The 25,419-nt window shown below is 40.2% G+C and overlaps 3 protein-coding genes and 2 non-coding genes across 6 annotated transcripts; 4 read left to right on the forward strand and 1 right to left on the reverse strand.

Annotated features, from left to right (window-relative positions):
• Positions 1-229: 229 nt before the first annotated feature.
• Positions 230-7,277, reverse strand: brat1 (BRCA1-associated ATM activator 1). 2 transcript variants are annotated; one of them, XM_063882795.1, is made up of 12 exons: positions 6,909-7,277; positions 5,641-5,789; positions 5,418-5,565; positions 4,477-4,891; positions 4,231-4,338; positions 3,988-4,079; positions 3,716-3,819; positions 3,435-3,621; positions 3,129-3,202; positions 2,861-2,945; positions 2,458-2,741; positions 230-1,864 (listed from the first exon to the last, which is right to left on the reverse strand). In XM_063882795.1, exons 1-12 carry the CDS (start codon positions 7,033-7,035, stop codon positions 1,016-1,018), a joined length of 2,622 nt encoding a protein of 873 aa, XP_063738865.1. In that variant the 5' UTR covers positions 7,036-7,277; the 3' UTR covers positions 230-1,015. The 2 variants fall into 2 exon arrangements, with proteins under 2 accessions (XP_063738865.1, XP_063738864.1); XM_063882794.1 differs by having other exon boundaries at positions 4,231-4,341.
• A 145-nt stretch (positions 7,278-7,422) lies between these two features.
• On the forward strand, positions 7,423-15,309 carry eif3ba (eukaryotic translation initiation factor 3, subunit Ba). Its single transcript, XM_063883698.1, has 19 exons — positions 7,423-7,657; positions 8,857-9,049; positions 9,139-9,258; positions 9,371-9,428; positions 9,556-9,684; positions 9,770-9,927; positions 10,510-10,641; positions 10,752-10,818; positions 10,903-10,949; positions 11,058-11,268; positions 11,361-11,433; positions 11,679-11,801; positions 11,912-11,990; positions 12,203-12,341; positions 12,449-12,574; positions 12,873-12,950; positions 13,372-13,480; positions 13,572-13,684; positions 14,753-15,309. The coding sequence occupies exons 1-18, from the start codon at positions 7,558-7,560 to the stop codon at positions 13,670-13,672; spliced, it is 2,043 nt and encodes a 680-aa protein (XP_063739768.1). The 5' UTR covers positions 7,423-7,557; the 3' UTR covers positions 13,673-13,684; positions 14,753-15,309.
• LOC134865366 (small nucleolar RNA SNORD60) lies at positions 12,039-12,120 on the forward strand. The gene has a single exon (XR_010165957.1). It is a non-coding gene; the product is annotated as a small nucleolar RNA SNORD60 (small nucleolar RNA).
• LOC134865363 (small nucleolar RNA SNORD60) lies at positions 12,675-12,762 on the forward strand. The gene has a single exon (XR_010165954.1). It is a non-coding gene; the product is annotated as a small nucleolar RNA SNORD60 (small nucleolar RNA).
• Positions 15,310-18,026: 2,717 nt separating the features above from the next.
• On the forward strand, positions 18,027-24,490 carry LOC134864596 (carbohydrate sulfotransferase 12-like). The gene is made up of 6 exons (XM_063883700.1): positions 18,027-18,375; positions 20,089-20,721; positions 20,948-21,090; positions 22,492-22,620; positions 22,783-22,975; positions 23,906-24,490. The coding sequence occupies exons 2-6, from the start codon at positions 20,200-20,202 to the stop codon at positions 24,176-24,178; spliced, it is 1,260 nt and encodes a 419-aa protein (XP_063739770.1). The 5' UTR covers positions 18,027-18,375; positions 20,089-20,199; the 3' UTR covers positions 24,179-24,490.
• Positions 24,491-25,419: the final 929 nt, after the last annotated feature.

Raw genomic sequence — 25,419 nt, forward strand, 5'->3', positions numbered from 1 at the left:
AAACTTAAAAATTAGACATGTTATCTAACTTGATTTTAAATGCGGATGCCTTAATGGGTCACTCACTCTTTTGTTTCAGCATTTGCGAGTCATTTTAACAAGTCTATATAAACGGTAGGTAGATTAATTTCCTTCTATTTACTAGTCCGGACAGAATGTCAAACATGAACTGCTGATCAATATACTGTTTGAACATTACAGTAAACAAATCTGTAACAACGAGAAAATGTCAAATACAAACAGCTTTTTTTATTGAATCAAATTGATATATTGGTCAATGCAATTATTTGAGAAGTGGAAATTCCCCTGTGAAAATGTTCTCATATTGAAATTGCTCAGCTTCACATCACTATAGAAACAGGATACATACAATAATACAGTAATTAAAATAAGGGAACTGTAACCAACATCATCACTGACAAATGTACCCTGAGTTTGAAGGGTATCTTTGGATAGTTTGCAGTGGGGTTGAACAAGGCACTTGTCCAAAGTCTGTGTGTTTCCAACAGTAGATGGTGGTCGGCACGCCCCCAGCAAAGCAATTTACTGTTGTGGACTGAGGCAGCAGCGAAACTGATTGTAACCGCCTAGAAAAAACAAATCAGGTAAAGTGCGTGCTATGTTTAGATTATTTTCATCCCATTACCTTGCTGTCAGACAGCCGTTTCAGGAGGGGACCTGAAGATGTTACCTAAGCTCCCTTTAAAAGCTGCAAGACTACAAAAACAATAATTTAACTTTGCACAACACGGGGTTCTGATCTACTGCTGCCTTCATTGATTAGTAAGTTTGCATTATTGTGCGATCTTGGTTAATTCAAACTAACCAAAGTCGCAACTATTGATCTTTATAGGCGAGTAATACAATAAAAATACGGGAGAACCAGGGCGTGCTGACTACCATCTACTGAAGGTATGACTACAGATCATAAAATACCAACTTTAAACAATCAAAACTATTGTATGTTGTTCATAATTGTTACAAAACAACTTAAGGCAGTGTGTGTGTGTATGTGTTAGTAGCAGTCCACTATGACCTCTTCCCCCGGTTTTGTGTGAGTGGCACTGGCAGTCAGTATGTCCTGCAGCAGAGAGAAGGGGGAGTTGTGGATGTGGTCACTGCTTTGAGTCAGGACGTCCATCCTCTCGTCCAAACCCAGAGACCTCAACGCCTCGCACACACTCACACACATACCGTCACCTCCCTCCTCTGCTCCATTGAAACCTCTCTGAGCAGCGTTGTCCGCCTCTTTGGTCTGATCACTTTTCTTCATCGTCAGTATCTTTATAATCTCTCGCCCCCAGCCCAAGCCTGGCAGTTCACAGGATACTTTTGCCGTTGCAGCTGATGCATCCAATACCCCTAGCGACAGAGGACAGAGCAGCTCTCTGAGATTTATCAGCAGGCCACAGGCCTTCAGAGCCACAGGTCTATCGCAGTCAACTAGCCCACTCAACAGCACTGATAGGACTCCCTGCTCGATCACGCCGGCCAGATCTGAATCAGCACCCTCTGTGTGTTTACTGGCATGTGTGTGAAGTGTGTATGCCTGCTCAGAAACTACACCATAAGGGTGTGGCGGGGCTTGATGTGCGTCGGAGCCTTTTTTGTAACCTGGGTGACCTGAAAAGGCTTCGTCCAGCAGCAGCTCAGCCAGCTTCAGCGTGTGAACTTTGACCTCCCAGTCCAGATCTGCCCTGCCTTGTGAGAGGACGGAGCGCACACTCTGCATCAGGAGAGAGGAGGAGGAGGATGGAGGAGACTGTGAAGAGTACCATGAGATGAAGTATTGTACGACAGCCCTCCTGGGGAATCCCTCTGTGTCTTTGGAGAGGATTTCAAGCAGACGCCTCACTATTTCAGGCTGGAAGGAAAGAGAAGTTTATCAATAAAAGTTCCTTGAAGCATTGTGCATACAGTTTAGTTATTTTTAGATATCATGTAAATCAACACAGTTAAATAAGGTTATTTTGAGTGTAAATTATTGTGGTGTCTACTTTGTGATCATGTATAGTTGTTCATAGTAATATCTCTGATTAAAATCCTTCATCCAGTTCAAATAAACACTTAAAAAATGATTAAGATCTAAAAAGTCTATTGTAAATATTTTTCCTAAAGTGGATAAAAAGTCAATTTATGATATGATGACGCACACACATAATACTCTGCCATTACAGGCAACCAAGTTAAACAGACCCTTTAAATTGAATACAATTACAGATTTCTCTAGGTTGGAAACGCATTGGATACATCTGGGATAATGTAAGCACACAACACAACACATATCTAACATGGGTCTCGAATGTTACCGCTGCAAATAACATTTTAGTCCAATAATTAGTAAACGGACCTAGCTGAAACAGGGGGCTAAAATCTGATAGTTTCTTTCAACACAGGAAGTTCTTACACTTTGTGCCAACTGTTGTCAGAGCGAAGTGTAAAACAATTTCTTCCTACCTCCTCCTCAGAGAGTGTCGCCCCCTGCTGCCAGCGGTGTGTCAGTGTCTTTGCCAGTGCAGCGATGGCACTGGCTCTCACATAACTCTCTGTGTCCTGGAGCGCCTCCCTCAGGAGCGGGGTGGTAGAGCTGCCGCCCAGCAGAGCCACAGATGCGTCACACTCCTCCTCTGCTGAGTCTATGGAGACACACACGCCTGCCAGGTGTCCCAGAAACTCCACCGTCGAGTCCCTCACCTCCCAACGCATGTCACACACACGCTTCTTCACTACCTCCAAGAGATCTAAAAATATCCATATATACATTCATTTAATTTCAGTGACATATAACACTGCCTCAGCAACAGTAGAGTGTGTTCTGTGTGGACACCTCACACAGGAAATTGTTTATGGTGAACTTTACCATGTTTCAGCTTATCTGTTATAAAGGAGAAGTCCGTGCACACACTCGTCCACTTTAATAAGGCCTGGTAGGACTTGTGGAGTACCTAAAAAAACAGAGACAAAGTACCTGAATTTAAAGAATATCACAACAAATACTAAAAAGGGAGGCACAGAATAAAAGTGAGTGATGGTGTGGCCTTCAAAGTCACGGCTCCCCAGTAGAAGAAGGTTGGAGACAAAGTAAAATGAGTTATATTCAAGAATGAAGATAGAAACACAGAACTTACAGTCGGGTCAGAATCAGGATTTTCCAGATATTGAATCAGAACTGTGAACACTTCGCTGATCTTCTCTTTCGCCCCTGCAATACACAGGATGGAGGATAAGTGCAAAATATCTTCATCCTGAAAACGCTTTTGTTGTGTATGGACAAACATGTATGTGCCAATATTACATTTGGTTTCAGAATCCTACAACTTATTAATATAGTTATATTTATTATGTGAGAAATTTGGCTACTTTGCACCACAAGTCAATAAAGCAAGAGAGCATTATTTCTATAAAAACGATCCCACATAAACACACAGTGTTACCTGGGCTGCTGGTGAGAGTAGTCAGAGCCTCTAGGGCACATTTCTGAACTTTTCCACTGCCGATTACGTTCCTGCAAACCTCACTGCAACCAGTGGAGGAAGAGGAAAAGACGCCGCTGCAGATCCTTAGCAAGGACAGAACTGCAGTGACAATTGAAACTGGAGGACAGGGTAGGACGTCGGGAGGCTGATGGAAAAAGAAAAAGAAAGAGAGAAAGGGATATTGGTCAGCTACACATTAAAAAAATCTCCCCTGTTCTCTGTTGTCCTTACAGCCTCACCGTGAGTGTGATCTGTGGTGTGTTGGTTAGGCAGACACAGATCATAGAGATGCAGGAGGTTTTAGTCTTTAGCTGCTCCATCACTGAAAACTGATGCTCGTCTGCTGCAAAACAAAGATATAATTAGTCAGAGAGATGTATGAAGGTGTAATATGGCCCTTGAAAGTACAAAATAAAATAAATAGTATTTCTGAACAAAACAACCATTATACATACAATAACAGATTGTGTACTTTTTCATTGTTATTACTGTGTATATCTGTGTGATTTACCAGTGCTTATTGTTCCCAGTAGAGTCTGACCAGTAATAATGTCGATTGGGAGCAGTAGTATTCTCACGGCCCGGGCTGTGTGGACAGCATCACTGGATAGACACACAGAAGAGGAAAACATCACCCATGGGTAAATCAATCCTGTTATTCCTTGATGTCAGAAAACAAACTGAGCTTGTACGGGTGACGGTGAAGTCACACCCTTTATGACAGTGTGAAGTCGTGCTGTGAACAGATGCTTACTGATGACCTCTGCGAAGTAAAGCAGCTGCAGCATGTATGAGGTCAGCGGGTTTGTTAATGTTTAACATGGACGATAGAAGACGGGTGACACGTTCATCTGTGCCGGAGCTGCTGAAGACAAACATGAACATTGACAATGAACTCATTCATGTACTTTTTATTTATTCAGTGCTGTTTCTACTCCTTCATTTGCTTTGAGCCTGAAAAAAGCACTGTGTTTGCGTTTATATGAGGAATCCCTTCTACCTGCATGCAGATAGAATTACATCCATCAGAGGCAGTGTGAGCTCACTGCTGCCTGCTGTCACCAGTTCCTCCAGGGAGTCTCCGACTGTCTGCATCAGCTTGTCCCGCAGAGGAGGCCCGGCCGGGGCCAGGAGCAGGGCCAGCAGTTTGAGGATCTGCAGACTCTGACGGATATTTCTGCTTTCTTTGGGAACCAGAGACTCCTTAAAGTACTCTGAGATCGACATTACAACAGCAGAATAGTCTGCACTGCTTTGCGCCATCCCGTCATCTTTTTCTTTCTTATCCACTCCGTTACTTCCTGCAGACAAGCCTGGCTGGAAGAAGAGCAGGATGTGGGCGAGCATCTGATTTGCAGCTGAGGCAATAAATAGACTTGTGTCTGTCTGGAGTTGTAGAAGGAGGTCAATGAAATCTGGAGAATGAGGAAAACAGTTTTGAGTTATGAAGTGGTACAATTCTTAGTCTTTATTCCCATTTACTCACCCTCATCAAGCTGTCTTCAATAATATACAACACATTAGGAGAGATGGGTAGTGTCGGAAAGCATTCACTCATTCACTACCCCCTACTTGCTTTCCAGGGAATTCCATGTAAAGGATTATAAAGCAAAATAAAACTCTTTTGGACATTCAGGTATTTTCTTTGTGGTGTTAATAACGCCATTGCTGCACAATTAAAGCATGCCAGATCTAGGTTAGCTGGTGAACCATTCATAATAAATACAGAGATGCATTTTTGTGGTATAAATGTGAATTTGTACTATGACGATATTTTCCCAAATGAATGGAACAGAATGGAATCTTTATTATTTACTCAATTGGAAACTTGTCTTCAGCTTCACAGACATAGAGTATATACACTTATAAAGCTCCTTCTGCCATTGGTTAGATTGCACGAGATAAAGAAACAAATAAGTAATAAGTGGGTCAATGAGTCACCTGAATGTACAAAGAAGCGGAGCGCCTGCGGGTGCTGCAGCATGCTCCTTAGGCCCTGAATCCAGCCGATCCTTAAACACGGATCCTCCCAGAGTCCTGCTTCCTGCCAGTGCTGAAGGTTGAAGACCTTGTTCAGGACAGAGTGTTCCTGCAGAAGGGACATCACCAAAGTCAGAAAATGTTTAAATAAATTAGGTAAAGTACAAGGTTTCATAAACTCTACCTGAATTGTTTTGAAGCTGTCCTCAGTGGCAGCCAATAGGCCGGTGAGTCTAAGAGCGAAGGAGAGGACACCGGGGTCTGAAGCTGTGTTCTGAACCACAGTGGATATAAATGTAAGCAGACATGGGCAGGCCTCGAGCAGTGATCCCCCTACATCAGGACAAAAGGTGGACATTAGACAATGTACAGATATAATATCCATCCATCCACGCCTGTTCCCCACACTCATTGTGCATTTCAAATGGATCATTTTGCCTTTGCCAAACTTTAAATGGTTTATGTTAGCACCACCAGACACCAAATCAAATTCCTTGTATGTATAAATGTACCTGGCAATAAACTTGATTCTGATTCACATGACAGTTTCAAAAAGTAATATTCTATATATATTCAAAATATATAATTAAAAGTTGACTGACAGGGAATAAATTGACAACTTCAATTGTCTTTACTCACATTCTAAGCAAAATAGCAAACCCTACATATATTTCTGCATCTCAAATTGTGCTTTTTTTTGTCTGGTATGATTTTATACTAAATATCTTTTAAGTTTTGGACCCTTGGCATGCAATTTGAATGAATCTACAACGATTATGCTCTGCTTTCAAGGGCTGAATGAGCTGTCTGAGGTTAATCAGTGGCATAAGACACACACACACACACACACACACACACACACACACACACACACACACACACACACACACACACTTGAGTTATGGAAGAGTTAACTAGCAGATCATATTGAAAAGAAACAGCTAGAGGCAGGACACACACACAGTTTGAATTTCTCTTTCTTTGTTTTTTACAGAACAACGTCAATGCTGCACATGTGTTGTGATCAATAAGCAGGACAGTATTGTAGCAAACATTACAGTATTTTCTGACCCTTTATGATTAAATTATCAGCACATTCTGCAGATCAAGCTACTGCTAGCATGAGCCTAATTTCAGTGTACATGATGATTTAGTGGTGCATATTCGCAAACAAAGTAAACAAACAACGAAATGAACATTGTTAGAGACTTTTGGCCCCTCAGTGTCTGGGGTCACTTTGAGACAGCCTTATATCCAATCAGTAACACAGATGTAAAGTAGGGACACCTATTAAATTCCATAGCTGTAATCCCCCTAACACTTAGCTACAGTAGTATAAGTAGTATACCACTGAATGCATGTTGAGCTGTCAGACTAATTCATCAACGTGTCAGAAAGAGTGAAAACTAGGAAAGGAAGAAGTCAAGTATAATGACAGATTGTACAACTAACCAGCCTCTGATAGCCCTGTGAACCAGTCCAGCAGTTTCTCCAGGCTGGTGTCATCGGGCAGAGAGCTCCCTGAGCCCGCCAGCACCCCACAGACACCGGGCAGCAGCAACGCACACTCTCTGTCCATGTGTGTTAACAAATGGTAGTTCAGGATGCACTGATAACTGTACAGCTAATTAGTTAAACTAAAGCATACATAGCTAACGTCCATTCACGTATCCGTAAATACAGCTAGAATCAAAGTTATGTAGTGGAAATGGAACAGCTAGCTTAACAAAATGTAGTTTTCCCTTGTAGTTCTGCTAAACGTCCATCTCGCGGGAAATAGTTTCGGATCTACCGGCGGCTTTCTTACGCCTGAGTAAAATGTGAGCCTCATAACACGGGCACATGCACTTTTTGCTAGTTTATAAACATGTGGATGGGTTACATTACATGCAAAGGCGGCACGTTCCACCCTTCCATATTTTTACAGATCTGTTTTTTCCCTGCAGCGCCTCTTTCCCTCCGACCCAGTTCCGTTTCCGTCACATCGTCCATTTTCGCATAACCCCACATGGTTCCGCGCCGGCCGAGGACCGTCAGCCTCTTTTTTTGTGGGATTCTGCTCCATTAAGGACGAGAAATCCGTCTCGTAGTAAGCCGATAAATGCAAGATACTGTGGATATGGTGGAAGACCCGGAGTATGATGAGGAAGAACCCTCCTTCAGCGACCCGGAGGACTTCGAGGATGATATCGAAGATGAGGGTAAGCGGGGGCAGGATACGCGCCGGCTTCCCGGCCTGTTGCTAACTCTTAGCTTAGAGTCGTAGTAACGGTATCAGCTATATATGCTAATAAGCTAGCTGGCATCTCTCTTCGCCTTACCGACGTTGATGTTAATTAAACATTGGGGTCTGATTACGAGGATTAAGACATAAATCTTTCTTTAAAGTATTTCAAGTATTAGCTACCGTTAACCGACGTTATCTCCAGTTTAAATCCACGCCTCTGGAAGCCTCACCCAGACACTGTGGCCTTCTCCTTTAGAACATTGAAACAGCGTTAAAGCAGTCTATTGTTAAACATTTCTTTTTGCTGTCTGAATGGGAAATTAAGGACAAGACCTTTACTGCAAACATGAGGTCTCTGGTTTGAATGAAGCAGCTGGTGATTAAGCCAGCTTTCACACCAGTTTACTGTTAAACCTGACGCAGGGTGGAGGGGAGCTAGGTGCCCCTCAGGTCTACAAATGACACATCAGCAAAATGAATAACATTACACTCAGGTGTAAGGTTCTATGGTAACATAGCTATATTGAATAGAATTTACAATAGCCCTGCAATAAAATCTCTGTGTAAAGCACTTAATGTTCATTTTGTATTCACACTCTTATGGAAAGGTTAAACCTTAGTCTGGAATCTTTGTAGGTCTGTGGTGCTGTTGCATTGCATAGTGTTAACTCATTTTAGCTTTTTAATATTTTGTCAACCCTATTTATATCATGTTGGTAGATTATTATTATTGGACACACCCCCATAATGCAATACAATACAAAGCAACAAAAACTGAAGCCTCCACCATAAAAAAGGATTAACATCTCAGAACATTGCATTAGCTTAAGATAGGAGTACCCAAAACCTAAGTTGATCATTTTTAAAGCCAAGAGCTCCTTACAAGGTAGAGAATTCACCAGGGACTCTCTTGTGTATTTCTATTGGAATATTTTCATGTAGCCCTTTTTTACACTTCTATAGTCTTTTGTTAAATAAACAAAGTTTTAGATTAGAAAGTTATGTATGACCTAAGACAGTTACAGCAAGAAATAAATATTAAAATGTAAATAAAAATGCTTATAAAATGTAGCCGGTGGTCTCATTCTCAATTGAATTTTGGGTATGAAAATATGTGAAAGCCCAATCTAACACAGAGTACTTCCTTTCCTTCCTTCCTTTTCTCCTCTTCAGAGTTCCTTGAGGACATCCTGAAGGATAAGCCCCTTGAGGCTGACGGCATAGACTCGGTGGTGGTGGTGGACAACGTCCCACAGGTGGGGCCGGAGCGTTTAGAGAAACTCAAGAACGTCATACACAAGATTTTCTCTAAGTTCGGCAAGATCACCACTGAGTTCTATCCAGAGGCTGATGGCTTGACCAAAGGGTAAGTGATTTGCTGTTGCAATAATACCACAGTATATATTTACTTTAATGTCGAATTCAGGATGTTTAACACACCCATATCTCCTGCAGGTACATCTTCTTGGAGTATAGTGGTCCTACCCAGGCCCTCGAAGCTGTAAAGAATGCAGATGGATACAAACTTGACAAACAGCATACATTCAGGGTTAACCTCTTTACTGACTTTGACAAGTAAGTGTGCGGTGTGAACTTTGTGATCTTTGAGGGTGACAAGAAATGCAAAAGATGTGACAGTGGATAAATATGAGACAACTAAATAAATGATGTATGCTCATTTCTCCAGGTACATGAACATCAGCGATGAGTGGGAAACTCCAGAGAAGCAGCCTTTCAAAGACTTTGTAAGTCTTTATATGATCACAAATACTTACTTTTAATCAGTCATTTATTATATAAGCTTTTTTTTAATAGTCATTTTAATCCACTGTATATCAATAAAAACATTTGCCAAATGATCTTTCTGTTCAGGGTAATATGCGCCATTGGATTGAGGATCCAGACTGCCGTGACCAGTACAGTGTCATCTACGAAGCTGGAGAAAGGACCGCCATTTTCAATAACGATGCTAAGGAGCCAATCGTATCTGAAGAAAGAGCAGTACGTAGTTTTCAATCGCACTGTAATTGTGTTATTAAACAGTAGTGCTTTGCTTGCAGACTGATAATGTTTTGTCTTGATGCAGCGCTGGACAGAGACATACGTGCGCTGGTCTCCCAAAGGCACCTATCTGGCCACCTTCCACCAACGTGGCATTGCATTGTGGGGCGGAGAGAAGTTCAAGCAGATCCAGAGGTTCAGTCATCAGGGCGTGTCCCTGATCGACTTCTCACCATGCGAGAGGTAATCAATATTGCTGTTTAGCCATACTGATTGACTCTTTCTTAGCAGTAGTCATTACGTGATGAAGTGCTTTTACCGTGTGTCTGTAAGCGTTAGCCTCAAGTGTGAGTGATGGAAACTGGTGCACCCCTTAAAATGTAATGTTAATCTAATGAAGATGTTTCAATGCAAATCTTTAACTAGAAGGGAATTCTGGGGGTGCATCCCAACACCAACTGTCCAGTATTCCATCATATGCAACAACATTTGGATATATTTCCAAAACTACATAATGGTGTTAAATATGGTTGTGGCTAGTTGAGGCCTTCTCTCAGCAGTGCATTTATTACGAATTCTGAATTGGAAATATTACATGTACATTGGTGAAAACAAGTATTGATGCATTGTGTATCTGTCAGATTGAAAACAAATGCTGTTGGAATCAAAATCATACACGCTACTTGTTTAAAATACTAAAGGTCCTAGTTCAAAACTATGAAATAAATACGTGTTAATTATTAATAATGAATGTTGACTCATTTTAGATGAACAGTGTCATTTTTAAATCATCGGAGGCTAAATGTCTGGTTGTTGTGTACGCAGGTATGTGGTGACCTTCAGTCCACTCATGGACACTAAGGAGGACCCGCAGGCCATTATCATCTGGGACATTCTGACTGGACAGAAGAAGAGAGGCTTCCACTGCGAGAGCTCTGCACACTGGCCCATATTCAAGTCAGTTTTGCTCTGTCATTGTCAAAATATAATTTACCTTGATTTTCGATTCCCGTTTGTTTCTCCTGCAGTGCTTTCAATATGTAATAATGCTAATGTTTTGTATCCAGATGGAGCCACGATGGAAAGTTCTTTGCCAGGATGACCGCAGACACCCTGAGCATCTATGAGACTCCAGTAAGTACACCTTAAAAAAATGTATAGTTTTTATTTATGTTAAGGGTGAAACAGACATTAAAGACATGTTTCTGCTCCTTTCAGTCTATGGGCTTGCTCGACAAGAAGAGTCTCAAGATCACCGGCATCAAGTAAGAGTCTTTGAAATTGCCTTTATGACTTGTTTTTCCTAATTATAAACTCTGACAGCTTTCTATATAGAAATGTTGATATTAAACTGTGTGTTTGTGTATCTACAGGGACTTCTCATGGTCTCCCGGTGACAACATCATAGCCTTCTGGGTCCCTGAGGACAAAGATATCCCAGCCAGAGTGACTCTGATGCAGATGCCTTCCCGCCAGGAGATCCGTGTCCGCAATCTCTTCAATGTTGTCGACTGCAAGCTGCACTGGCAGAGAAACGGAGACTACCTGTGTGTGAAGGTGGACAGGACTCCTAAAGGAACCCAGGTAAACATCTGGAGAGAAGGAGAAACAGCTGAGAACTCACTGGTTTGGAGAGGAAAAAATGAAATGTTACATTTAATTTTAATATTTTTCAGGGTGTGGTCACCAACTTTGAAATCTTCCGCATGAGAGAGAAGCAGGTTCCTGTGGATGTGGTGGAGATGAAGGGTAAGAATTTAGTTCAACCCAATATTACCGTTGTGTTATTGTATAAAAAAGTATCAATGTGTTTCTTAATGCTTTGAATTGTAGTGATAACATATAGGCCAATGCAGCCTTTGAAAAGAATTCAGTTAGTTGTTAGTTTTATAGCAAAAGTGTTTTCTTCACATTTTTCTTTGGTAAAATATCTTTGTTTGGTTGTCTTCCTGTAGAACCGTGTTTAATTTTTTGTTGTGTTTCTGTCCATCCAGAGGGAATCATAGCTTTTGCATGGGAACCCAATGGCAGCAAGTTCGCTGTTCTCCACGGAGAGTCTCCCAGGATCAACGTTTCCTTCTATCATGTCAAGAACAACGGCAAGATCGAGCTGATAAGTGAGTAGATTGGAGACACATGCTGAATGTCCTATTGATACCATGTTTCACAGTCTGAGATGTGCAGTTGGCCTCAACCAAATGTGACAATTTGTTCTTTTTTTCCACAGAGACGTACGACAAGCAGCAGGCCAACAGCATCTTCTGGAGCCCCCAGGGACAGTTTTTGGTGCTGGCCGGACTCCGGAGGTCAGTTGAAGTAGAGTGATTGCATTTGTGTGATTGACAGAAACAAGTAGCCACTGATGACATACTAAATAACTTTTCTGACACCTCGTATGAGAGCTCAGCTCCTGATTCTAACTCTGATCTGAGGCTCACAGTTTTTTTTAAATCAGCACTTGTGATTGTCACCCTGTGTAGCTCTGTAAAATCTTTTTGTTTTTTCTCTGTGTGCGCAGTATGAATGGAGCTCTTACCTTTGTGGACACGTCAGACTGTACCATGATGAACATAGCAGAGCACTACATGGCCTCTGACGTAGAGTGGGACCCCACCGGTCGCTATGTCGTCACCTCCGTCTCCTGGTGGAGCCACAAGGTACGTGCCGCTCTGTGGAGTCTTTTCTTTTCCTTCCAGACATGAATTCACTATTGATTGTTGTAAACGACTTTGCCTTTACTCATGTCGTCTTCCATATCGTCTAGGTGGACAATGCATACTGGCTGTGGACGTTCCAGGGCCGTCTTCTTCAGAAGAACAACAAGGACCGCTTCTGCCAACTGCTCTGGAGATCCAGACCTCCAACTCTGCTTGGCGTGGAGCAGATCAAGGTACTTTTTAAATGAGTATATATGTGTGTGTGTGTGTGTGTATGTATATATATGTATGTATGTATGTATATGTATTGACTCCGTGTTTGTGTGTGTGTGAAGCCAGTGATGACAAACTAAAATACTTTTCTGACACCTCGTATGAGAGCTGCGCTGCGGCTCCTGATTCCAACTCTGATCTGAGGCTCACAACTGAACAACCTGTGTATTAGTGCAGCATTATTTTATATTTGTTGTATGTTTTTATTTGTGACTGTGGAACCTTCTTGTAAAATGGATATCCCTCTTTCTCTTGTAGACCATCAAGAAGGATCTTAAGAAATACTCAAAGATCTTTGAGCAGAAGGATCGTCTGAGTCAGTCCAAGGCTTCTAAGGTTCGACTTGTTCATTTATCTTGCTGTTTCACGCTGTTCACATCAATATCTTACCTATTTATTTACTATTTGGGCCCTTTCAGTATTTTCTAATGCCTTTATTAACCACTGAGTTAAGTTACAGTATAATTAAATTGTCTGTGCAGGGATTTAATATTTTTTACATTTTTCACTCGTGAAGAGATTTGAATGCTATGAAAAAATCTCTTAACGGGTACTTTCGATGTAGTACAATTTAAGTTTTCATAAAGAGACAAACAAGGCAAGGCAGGATTATTTATATAGCACATTTCATAATTCAGAGTGGTTTACACAATAACTACGTAGTTAAGATAAAAGATTCGGCCCCCTTGAATGCATGTTTACAACCCCAGGTTTATTGACCTGTTTTATGAAACTGGGTGCGTCTGTGTTTGAGTAGGAGCTGGTGGATAAGCGCAGGTCCATGATGGAGGACTACCGTCAATTCAGGGAGAGAGCGCAGCAGACTTACCAGGAGCAGAAGAGCGCACGTCTGGAGCTCCGAGGAGGTGGGACCTTTTTCTCATATTTTGATCCCTCCCTTCACAATCTTTAACTTCGATTTAGAGAAATAATGACCTTCGTGTTCCTATCTTACAGGGGTGGACTCTGATGAGCTGGACAGCAATGTGGAAGACTGGGAGGAGGAGACCATTGAGTTTTTTATCAACGAAGAAATCATTCCCTTTGGAGATCTGTAGTCCCCTACGCAGGTATCAATCACAAACACGATTTATTCAAACATTTCAAAATGGTGTCATTTTGTAGCTTCCCGTGAGTGGTTCATTTTGTCTCCGCTACTGTTAAATAGCCATTTTACATAAATGACCTTTAGTTGTGTCCGACCATGTGGATGATTCTTGTTTTACATTCTCATTCAAGTGAAAAGCTGCTTCAAATCGTAACAACAAAAGTGTTGTAAAAACGCCCTCTTAATTTTTGGTTAACCAAAAGTATACGCCGTCAACAGTTTGTAAATTCTCTCTCGCTGGTTTTTGCTTCTGTTGTGTACCAACTCATTTATTTTTTGTCTAGTTTCTGATTATAAAAGTTGCTCTTGTTCTTTGTACTCCAAGAACAAGAGCAACTTTTATTCATCAAGCTCCTTCTGAATTCCTGCGGCACAACGAATGAATGAGTTGGACACAACTGCAACTAAGTGCAGCCGGTTTCCATAGAATAGATGGACTATGAAAACTGTTGAGAGCATGTTCTTTGGTTCACTGAGGCATTGTTGTTGAGATTTGCAGCAGCATTTGCTGTGCTTTTAGCAGCACGTCCTAGAATACAGTCATCTCCATTGTATTAGGAAGTACAACAAATATTCAACATTTGCCTTCCACAATCAATTTAGTCTTTAAAGATGTTCCTACCATCATGAAAAACATGGGGATCATGTATTTTGAAATGTGTTATTTCCATGCCTGAAAAGATACTTGGAACAAAATCAAAACTGATCTCATGAATTTATTTTTTTCACCAATGGGTTTTAGTTCTTTATTTATTACGTTTAATTTTATCCCAGTGGGAAAACAACAAGTGCAACTTAAGTACACATATTAACTTCCCCATAAACCTAAATATTAATTATATTATCCATTTGTGATGCCAGCTGTCTGTAATGACAATGCTATAAAGACTTTGAATTTGACTTTGACTCAAATGTATAGGAACCAGGCTTTGAGAGCAACAGTTCCATTCCCTCTGTTTTATGTAAACAACAAATATACACTGATTTATCCTCAGTCTGTATTTAACTTGTCCATTTCGCTCTCTTTTAGTTCTGATTTTGTGTGGAAGGAGGAGAGAGGAACTGCGTATTTGATTGGAGAAGGACGACGACCACGCTGTGAATTTTTGAGGTTCACGATCACAAGCCTCAACGTTCATCTTTAGTGACATCATCAAAGCACTTCACATCGAGGGAGAAGAGAGGATACTTTGTATTTCAAATTATCTCATTGACTCTCACCATCATCCGCCCCACTTTTTTTTCGCTCTGTGGATCCTGAAATTGAGTATTACTGCCTCCTTTTTTTCTATTCATTAATTGGAGTCACATGCTCTCTATTCTCAGCCCTGTCTCTTATTGGACCTTTCCAGGGGTTGTTTTGGGAACTAGCCTCACCATGCTAGTGTGTTATCACATGGCAACACAGAGTGCCATACCAGTGGGGGTTGAAGGTGTTGTGACAAAACAAGTAGCCTTCTTTATAAAGGTGCTGATGTGGCGCTATAGTGGCCTGTATCCTCCTCCTTTCAGACTAGGCTTTCACACAGGGAGGAGGTGCGAAGTGGGAATAACTTTAAATAAACATTCAAACAGAAAAATACCTGACTTTGTCTTAGTGTTTGTCTTTATTGTAGAGGGAAGCATCTGAATGTAGTGGTGTTCAGACCAGCCGGGACCACAGGACCGAAAACTACCAACATATTTGATAATCAATTTATCATTCAAGTAATTATCAAGATTTCCAACAATTGGTAAAATAATTATTCTAGAATGGCAGCATATCAACTATGGGGATCTCCTGAGTTCCTTCGTTTTATATCCCATTTACCTGAATATCATTGCCTTTTGAAGTGACAATAGAAGACCTTTACAGCTGTGAAAAAGTTGGATGGCCTTTTTTTCAGTTTCTCACAATTTATTCACCAAATATTTCATCTAATAAATAATCTACATATTAATTGATAAAATAAATACAGTTTATGAGAAGCCATATATTATGTGGAGTTGGAAAACATTCAATACAAGCTATTTTTATACAAATAAAAAAACGTTTTATTGATAGAAGTCGAGCTAGCTGCAGGTATTTCTGTGGACTACACAACCAGTGGTAAAGGTACTAGGCATGTACATAATGCAATGCTCATTAACTTGCCCTTTTCAAGCTTTTTTTCTGTCATTCACTTGTCTGTCTGTCATATTATGAGTATAAACCCTTTTCTTTGGAACTAATCTTTCATAAACTGGTATGTCTTCTCAGAATCCTAAACTGAGCTGCCTCCAGAGGTCACTGCATCAGAGGTTTAAATAAAACATTGACTGATCCCTTAAGCTCTAGCTGCAATGTACTTCAGAGGATCTAAATATGTCTATCTTTCACCGTAGATCAAAAATATTTGTAAGTCAAAGTCATACAATGCCTCACATCGAATGCATTTAGTCCTGAAAGATGTTATGCAGCAGAGATCACAGGGTTGTTTTTATTCTTCTGGACAGCTGGCCTCTCATTATGGTGAAAGTGTTCGTCAATGCATTTATCAAGCCATCCCTGGCATGAGTGCCTTGAGTAATTTAACCTGCTATGGTAAGGTCAAATAAGTATAGTTTATGTTGTGTATGAAAATAAACAGTTCTGAGATTTTGGTTCAGTTAAGGTCGGCTTGACAAATGACTTGATTTGCTTCACAGTTATCAAGACAAACCAGTCCTGCAGTTTGTTTTCCATGTGCCAACAGCTTTCAGGTTCATTACTCTTCCTCAGTGCTAATGTTTTGTTCCACTTTATGTGTTGACTTTACAGCTGCAGAGATCTCTCACCTCATTAACCTAATGGCTGAAGACATGATCTGACAGGTATGAACTAAGTGTAAAAGTAACGCCCTCAAATGTACCTTACCATCTGAACCATGACCCGAAAAGAAGATGTTGCAACAAAGTAGAAGTACTCAGATCCTATTATAAGGTACCTGTACTTTGGTATTTCCTTTCCTAATTCTTATACTTCTACTCCAATACAATTCAGAGATAAATATTGTACTTTTTACTCCACGATATTAACTTACTTTGCATTAACAAGCATTTTGATACACCATTTTATTAGCCCCTTGTTTACCAGCAACAACAAACACATTAATGCACTTTTAAATATATTATTCGGAAATTAGTACTTTTAGTACTTTACTTTATTTTTATGCTTATACTTTTGTATTTTACTCAAGTAACACTTTGAATGCAGGATAGGAGGATAGCATCCTGTTATTTACTCTAAGAAAATATGTTGTCTTATGTAGAATGTCACTTTAAGAGACAAACAAGTATAGTGAGGTAAATTGGACAATATTTCCCCTAGGAGGAACAAACTGTAAATCTGAGAAGGTTGTGGCACCATCTCAGATATTTTCCTCTCTGGGGGAAATTACATCTTTGACTTTTTTAGTAACAGGATCTGTGTGTTCTTTACTTTCAGTCGACTGCTTCTAAGCCGCCTCGTACTTCTGATGTGGAGACAGCAGCCAACCCATCATTTCCCCTTCAGTTCACAGATGTTATAAATACTGAGAGACAACTCTTCATTTAAACATGGGTTATTCCAGGCTTTTATGACTGACAAAATAAGCCAGGAAAATCAGAGAGCATACACACATATTTTCAGTGTTTTCCAAGTCAGTAAAATAGCTCTGTAACCTAAATATCCCATTATGTTCCAATTTTGCTTATTAGTTTTTTTTTGCTTTGATGCAATTTTATTTTCTTCAGATCTGATAAAGAGCAGTTGTGATTGAAACATCATATTCTAGGAGCCCTGCATTGGGCAAGCCATTTGCTCTTTTTCCATTGTCTGCTCTCCGTCTGCTTAGCACCCGTCATATTATAGTTGGTTGGGTGTGCACACTCCTTGTTCTAAGATGATAACAACCTATACCTGAAGTTCACAACAATTGCAGAGAAGCAGTGGTTGCAATGGAAATCCTTGATCTTTAGGCTCCCTCGAACGATGCTCAATAAATATGTATTTTTAAAAATAAATTTAAACAGGAAAATTAATCAAAGAAAGCCAAATAAACAAAAGCATAAAATAGAGATTTTTTCAAAGATATTAAATATAAAAATAAATAATATATAAAAAAGCGACATTTGTGATAGACAGTATTACAGATTAATAAAAATAATGAAAAGAGGAATATAATTAATAGATATGCAAAACAAAAGCATATTATATTGAGCCATATAAATAAATAGTAAGTCTTGATTTAGTATATAATAGGTTAATTCAGATTCAGTTTCTCATCATTTTGAATGTTATGTGATAGGAATGTCTCATAATTTGAGTTATCATGAATAGGCTATTACACAAAGCTGTTTTTTGAAATTGTTAGCTCTTTTATAAGGCCTCCCGAGGGTCCCATGCAGGACCTTACTTTGACTGCCATAGGCGTGGGCGGGTTTATGGTTTCATAGCCTAAATCCGGACAGCATGTGTGTTAAACTACAGTATGTGGAGATGGCTGGATGTTTCCTCAAATACCGCGAGATTTGGCTACAGTCTGTGGAGTGAGCAGACCGCCACAGACTTGTCTGTGGAGCCCACCCGGTCTCATCCACCGGGCAAACGGACAGAGAAGGGGACACCGAGCAGCGACAAAGGGTTGACCGACCATGGAGCTCTCCTGCCGGGTAAGAAAACAAGATTCAGGTCACTTAGTATTTTATCTATGATGGACAGATTAATGTTAAGACTCGTTTAATTGTCGCCGTCATGCTCCGGGTGTGAAGGGCATAAAGGGAACAGAACCGGGCTGTGCGTGCACCTTAAAGGCGGCATGATGAGGGTGTTTGTGTGGGGAGGAAGCGTAGGAGACTGTTGAGGAAAAACAAATGCAGATTATATGTCCTCGGCTGCTGCATGTGGATTTACAGGAAAGTGTGCGTTTGCATGAGAGAGCGACAGTGTCTGCACCGACCGGTGAAAGGGCACATTGTAACATGTGTACTGTATAAATTAGTTTTTTCCGACCGAGTTCTGGGAGGAGGTGATGGTGGGTCCTGTGCGAAATAGAAAAAATATTAACTCAATTATAACAGTGTCTGCCTTCGTTTATAAATAGCACACAGAAAAAACGACCCAAAACAAAGTAGAAACCAGGTAGTGTAGTGCAAACTTGGTTTCCACAGACACTGGAGTCCACATACATCATTCATTGATGTTTATTTTTTTATTTTTGCGTGTTTGTTCGCAAGTGTGTTTGAAAAAACAGCGCATGCCAGACCACGATAGAGTTTGTAAATGTTGATTTCTCTAAATAGGCCCCTCCAGTCAACGTGGAGTTTAAATTGAAAACTTAGTGGAAAAAAAACCGCAACAAAAAAAACTATAATTTTCTAAAAATACAAGGCTTTCCCTATCATCTCCCCCTGTCGGGATAGCTTTCTGGTTTATTAGGACCCTCCTTTTTTCCAGTGTTTTCCCTAACAGCAGATGTTTTTATGGGACAATAAGGGAAGTAAATCCTCTACAGGCACTGGACTGAAGCTACCTCCACCCCCACACGTTTGTTCACATCTCGGTGACAGCTGAGCTCCCTGGGCGGAGCGTGACGTTCCCACGGCCCCTGGGCAAATTCACACGGCTCAAACCAATTTTTTTTGACACATACTTGAAAAATATTCTCTTAAAGATTATACCCAAAGGCCATCATACTTTGATGTTATACTGTAGACTACGTTCTCCTTTTTAAAAATGGTTTAGATAATTACAAATAATTCAATCTAATGTTTAAACAAAAATGTTTACCAATTAGAAAGAATAAACATCAGCCAAAGGGATTTTTTCACAACCTGGCAACGCAGAACTTGTTATTAATGGTGTCTGATTGATTACTAAAGCATTAGTAGTTTATGCCCTAGCCATTAATAAAACTAAAGGTTAAAATCTAAGATCATTTTAATATTAGTTTTCTAATAATAGCAGATGGTCATACCAGACCAAATAAAGCTGTTGCAGCAAAACTGCTTGAATTAAGAAAAGATGTGTTTTAATTATAGTTCATTTAACTTTTTTATTTGTAAAAAGAAGATTGTGTTATTTCTTCTTTCAGAACAGCTCCATTGATATTCTTATCATATGTTTTGTGTGCCACTTCTTGATATATTTATCTCTGAAATTAAGTTGGAGTGTAGAGTTGCATACTACACATTTAGTATTCGTAAATGTACTTGTGTGTATTTCACCACGAGTATGTGTTCTGTGTTGTGTTTCATTTTGTAAGAATAAAACAGTTGTCACATCAGTTTTTGTATTTTTACTTTGTGGTTGTTTAATCATTTCACCTCATTGGGGCTGTAAAAGCAGAAGAGGGGTCTTATTTACATTTCCTGTCCCTTTTTTAGTTGCAGATGGCAAGCAGGAAGTACGTCCTTCCGCGATAGACCGCCACCATGGAACTGAGATAACCTCTTCCTCTTTTCTGCACCAATCACTGCAGCAGATTAAATATAACCATGGGAACGTGGCGTGGACTACGAGTGGCGTTTATCCTGGGGTCTTTGTTTATGATCCTGCTGATAATCGTGTACTGGGACGATGTCGGGGGTTTCAACATCTACCCCCTACAGGAGCCCAAACAGGTGTTACTACACCCCCGGACGACTGCTGGGCCCTCGCACTCTATGTCCAGACCCCAGAGCAGTTCTTCCCTCCCGGTCCCTACTACTGCTCGCAGCACTACATTGCTGTCTGAGGAGACAGGAGGAGCAGCTGAAGATCGTACAGAGGACGAAGGGAAGGAAAAACAAGAACAGAGACACAAGGAAACAAGGGAGGATGAGAAGGAAAGGAGTCGTACTACTTTGGACAATAGGGAGCAGGAAGAGAGGAAGCAGAGAATCGTGGACGTGTGTTCAGGGAAAGAAGCTGTTGAATTCCCCGGAAGGACTCGGCCGTTTGAGCAGATCCCAAACAGGGAACTTGATCACCTGATAGTGGATGACACTCACCAGATTATCTACTGCTATGTTCCGAAGGTACAGCTGCATGTGAATGTGTGCTTATTTGGGTGGTGGAACACATGTGGGCATGATTTGGCTCACTGTGAGTGGATGTAAGTGTAAAATAAATACCAAGAAGACAATAGCTTCTTGACACAGTGAATGTTTCCTCTAGTATTTTGCCACTGGTCAAAAGACACATTCAAACAAGGGTATTTTTTGTTTTTCCTTTTTCTTTCCGCCATCTTTATTCTGCGTTTAGGTGGCGTGCACCAACTGGAAGAGAGTGATGGTGGTCCTGTCTCAGTCTCTGATCTCGCCCTCCTCAGGAAAACCTTACACCGACCCGGAGGCTGTTCCTCCTGACCTCGTACACAACTCCTCCATCCACCTCACTTTTGCCAAGTATGACACACACACACACACACACACACACACACACACACACACACACACACACACACACACACACACACACACACACACACACACACACACACACACACACACACACACACACTGACAAAGACAATTTCATAAAATGTCTTTTTATGTTACCCGTTAATTATATTTTATGTGTATAGGGATTAGCAAGAGCCACAGGCAGGAACGTAGTAATATATCCAAATCCCTCTAATGCCACTTGCACAAAAACCAATATTTTTTTAATCCCTCTGTAACCTAAATATTTTTTCTGCACATTGCACAGCCATAATTCTGACTGGATAATGACAACATCTTCATAATGTATTTGTATTGAAAACAATCACCTACAAAATATTTATACAGAAGTTAAGGAGTCAGCCTCCATCTTCAAAACCTGTCCTCAATGGTACCAATCATACCTACTTTGAAAACAAATCTCCTATTTGCAACAACAAATCAAACTAATATATGTCAATAATATCAAAAGTCACAATAATAATGTATTCCTTCAATAAGCTGCAGACTAGGTATTGCTCATGTGTTGCTTATCTTAGCTTTCATCAGCATTAAGCAAAAGATGAGGAGGGCTACTTTAGTTTGAGGTGATGGCCTTTAGTATAAAAGAAGCATCAAGTGTTTACCATACATTTAAACAGTTACTTTTTCTAAGTCACCACAGCAACTTGTTGAATATTATACTGCACGACCAGGCAATGAATATGGATAAATGATGTGTTTTAAAGATGTAGCCCTCACCAAATCCCAACACAAAGAAACCAAGCGTGCACTATCATTTTTTTTAACAACTCAGTTTAAATCTCTTCCACAAGTCAATATAGAAAACAGTGACTTTAGTGCCAAACAAACCTCACACCTCAATCGCACAATGACGAATAGGAAAACAAACCATTTAATCCGGGCGTCAAACCAAAACGTTTTTGTTAATTACGGTATGATTTCTCTCCGTGGTAGTTTTGTCTCAACTTCTTTTTTAAACCTGTGTTTTTCTTCGAGCACAGATATACAAAACACATATTTTACCCCTCAAGGACTCGTGTTATGGAGTCATAGGAATTGCATAATAAAACATCTGTAAAATAATGGGGAAAAGTATGAAAAAAAAGAAAAAACAAAGCACTGTAAATGGAATAATCCATGCAGCAGGTGGTAAGTGAGTTGTTTTACTTACCTCAATACTGAACGTTAGGACACATTTGAGGTACTGTTTTATTATGGCACTCTTTGGCTTGGCAAGTCATTAAGTGACATCATTCAAATGTTTTCGATATTGCATAAAACCAAGGCATTAAAATCCCAACTCAAGAAGGGTGCCACTGAAGATCTACTCTTATGTTCTGTGCTGTTTTGCATTTTTTCCAGGTTTTGGAGGCATTATGGTTCTTTGTCCCGCCACCTGATGGCACTCAAGCTCCAGCATTACACCAAGTTTCTGTTCGTGCGTGACCCTTTTGTTCGTCTTATCTCGGCTTTCAGGAACAAGTTTGGAAGGTGAGTGTCTAATACTGAATGGTTAGACAGAGTGGGTGTGTAACTGTGTAAGTGTTTGTGTTGTGGGTTAGGCTGAGGAATGGGCTTCACTAACAGCAGTCATATCCTTGTTGAATTGTGATAAGTGTGTGTATTTGTGTGTGTGTGTGTGTGTGTTTTCAGGCCTAACGAGGACTTCTACAAGCAGTTCGGTTCTGTCATGCTGCATCGTTATGCTAATGTATCGGGCATTTTGCCAGAGACAGCGGCAGAGGCGTTTGCAGAAGGAATCAAACCAACGTTTCAGCAGTTTATCACATACCTGCTGGATCCAGAGACAGAGAAGGAGAGTATCTTCAACGAACACTGGCGGCAGGTATTTATCTCACAGAGCAGTGTAAAGCAACACTTAATTCAGCTTGGCATTATTCATGAGGTTATGTACATTTCCCCTTTGGATGATCATATTTATGCTGTCTGGGATTTCTTTCAGCATACACATTTAAGTCTACTTTATCTTCTTGCTAAGATATGCCTCAGCTCGACTCTACGTTAATTTTATGATTTACACACATAAAAACATTACATTAAAATCTCCCAAACTGAATATGGTAGAACATTGTAATGGCTTTTAGAGAAAACCCTCCCAAAAGACATACAAACGTTGATGTATAAACATTCAAAAAAATCATCAATAGGTTTTTAAAATTGGTGATAAGAAATATCAAATATAAATTAAGTGTAGTAGTATAGTTCATACGAAAGAATTGCAGAAAAGCAGGAGAAATTGCCATACTTGCATTAAAAACAGTGATCTTTTGTTCCATCATCGTTCAGAAAGCTGAGCATTTTAAAGTAAATACAGAACAACGGTAGAGTTGTGCGATTTGTTTTTCATGTATGTGCCAACACACAAACACAAAAGCAAAACCCAATGGCCTTAAGCAGATATTTTGTATAAAAATCTAGCCAAAAGGGCAGCAATTTAAATATATTTACAAAACATTTCATACAAACAAAACTGAGTAAAAACAGATGACACACATCTACAGAAGAGGTCAAAAGAATAACACAAGACAGAACCTTACCACTAAGCAATGTAGCAAAAACACTTTGTGACAAAACCTCTGCCAACATTTGTTTAAAACTGGCCATAGAGATGTGGAAGTCGAGTTTAAGTCTACCCTACAGGTAATTCCAAGAACACTTTAAGCCTCGCCAGTGGTATTGGTACTAACAAAGTCACTAACAGACCCTCAAATGAGTGCAGTTTTCAAATCGTATGCTTGCTTGTTGTGTGTTTTAGGTATACCGTCTGTGCCATCCATGCCAGGTCAAGTATGACTTCATTGGACGACTAGAATCCTTAGAAACGGACGCGGCGTACCTGCTGAAGCTTCTGGAGGTGGATCATCTACTACACTTCCCTTCAGGGGCTCGAAACCGAACTGCAGCCAGCTGGGAAAGAGACTGGTTTGCACAGATTCCCATCGCAATCAGGAGAGAACTGTACAAGCTATATGAACCTGACTTTGCAATGTTTGGCTATCCGAAACCTGACAGCGCGCTCCACCAGTAGAAAGCACCTAGAATCAACCACCTACGCACAGCCAGCAAATGCCTTTAAAAATCAGTCTATGATGCTGTTTTTTGTTTTTTTCATACCTCAAATGACAGAAGTGCCTGCCAGTATTATTTTATTTTGTTTTCATTTATATCTGAAGCACACCTGCTTACTAGCTGCGTTATCACAGTCTGGTTTCTCCATGTAAAGGCACTTTGAATAGTAGTTTGTGAATAGTATTTTGGAGTGTCATATGGAAAAGACTGTTGGCTTGCATCTCTCTGAAGGGAAATATGTTGCAGAGAAATAAAGTTTTTTGTAACAGTTTGACAATCTTTTTTTTAGATTTACTGTGTATGTGGAAGTGTTATTCAGATGATCAACTTCAAGGGGTAGTTTGGGTGTTGTGAAGTTGGGTTGTATGAGGTACTTATCCATAATTATATTACCAACATCAGATGGATGATAGCGCAAACTAAGCGATGGAGTAAAATACGTTCTTGGGGCTTCTGGACCCATCAGAATAGAATGTCTGACGGCAAGGTAAATAACGTAAAGATATTGTTTTAGGTGGCTAAAATACATTTGCTGATGCCCCTGTCCACAGCATTTAGTTGATTTGATTCGTTGCCATCCCTCCTGTTGGCTTCTCCAAACTTGGAAGATGCCGCATTTCACCTACAGTAGATAATACACTGCCTATGGATAATACGTTCTACAACTCCACTTCAAAACGTCCAAACTATCCCTTTTACTGAGGTACATACAGCAAATTACAATGTTAAAGTAAATCTATTGCTGGAAAAAAGTCCTCTACTAAAGTTTTTATTAAAAGTTATACACCAAAGATCTCACAGTTACAGTTTTTTAAATCACATTTCATTCACTCATGCACCCTTTATTTTCTACCCCTGCTATTAATATAGCTATTGAGGAAAGCAGTGTAGCCACAAATATTTGGGGTACAAGCAGGTGGGACTTGATTTTCGTCTAAGCATATATATATATATATATATTACAGGCCTACAGTGTAACAGCCATGGGCAGATGTCACATGAAAAGTAGGCTACTGTTACTTTTATAGGAAATGTCCCCACAGATCATTGTTCATTCTGCATCTTAAACCCTAAGACAAATGTAGTGGAGTAAAGAGTGGGCCTAAAATATTGGCCCATAAAGTAGCTTGTAAGTAGCAAATGGAAATAAATAAAGAAATTGAGCCTACAAGTACCTCGAATTCAAACAAGTTCACTGCT

Source organism: Eleginops maclovinus, chromosome 5 (assembly GCF_036324505.1).
Source record: "Eleginops maclovinus isolate JMC-PN-2008 ecotype Puerto Natales chromosome 5, JC_Emac_rtc_rv5, whole genome shotgun sequence".
In the NCBI taxonomy this organism is placed as follows: domain Eukaryota; kingdom Metazoa; phylum Chordata; class Actinopteri; order Perciformes; family Eleginopidae; genus Eleginops; species Eleginops maclovinus.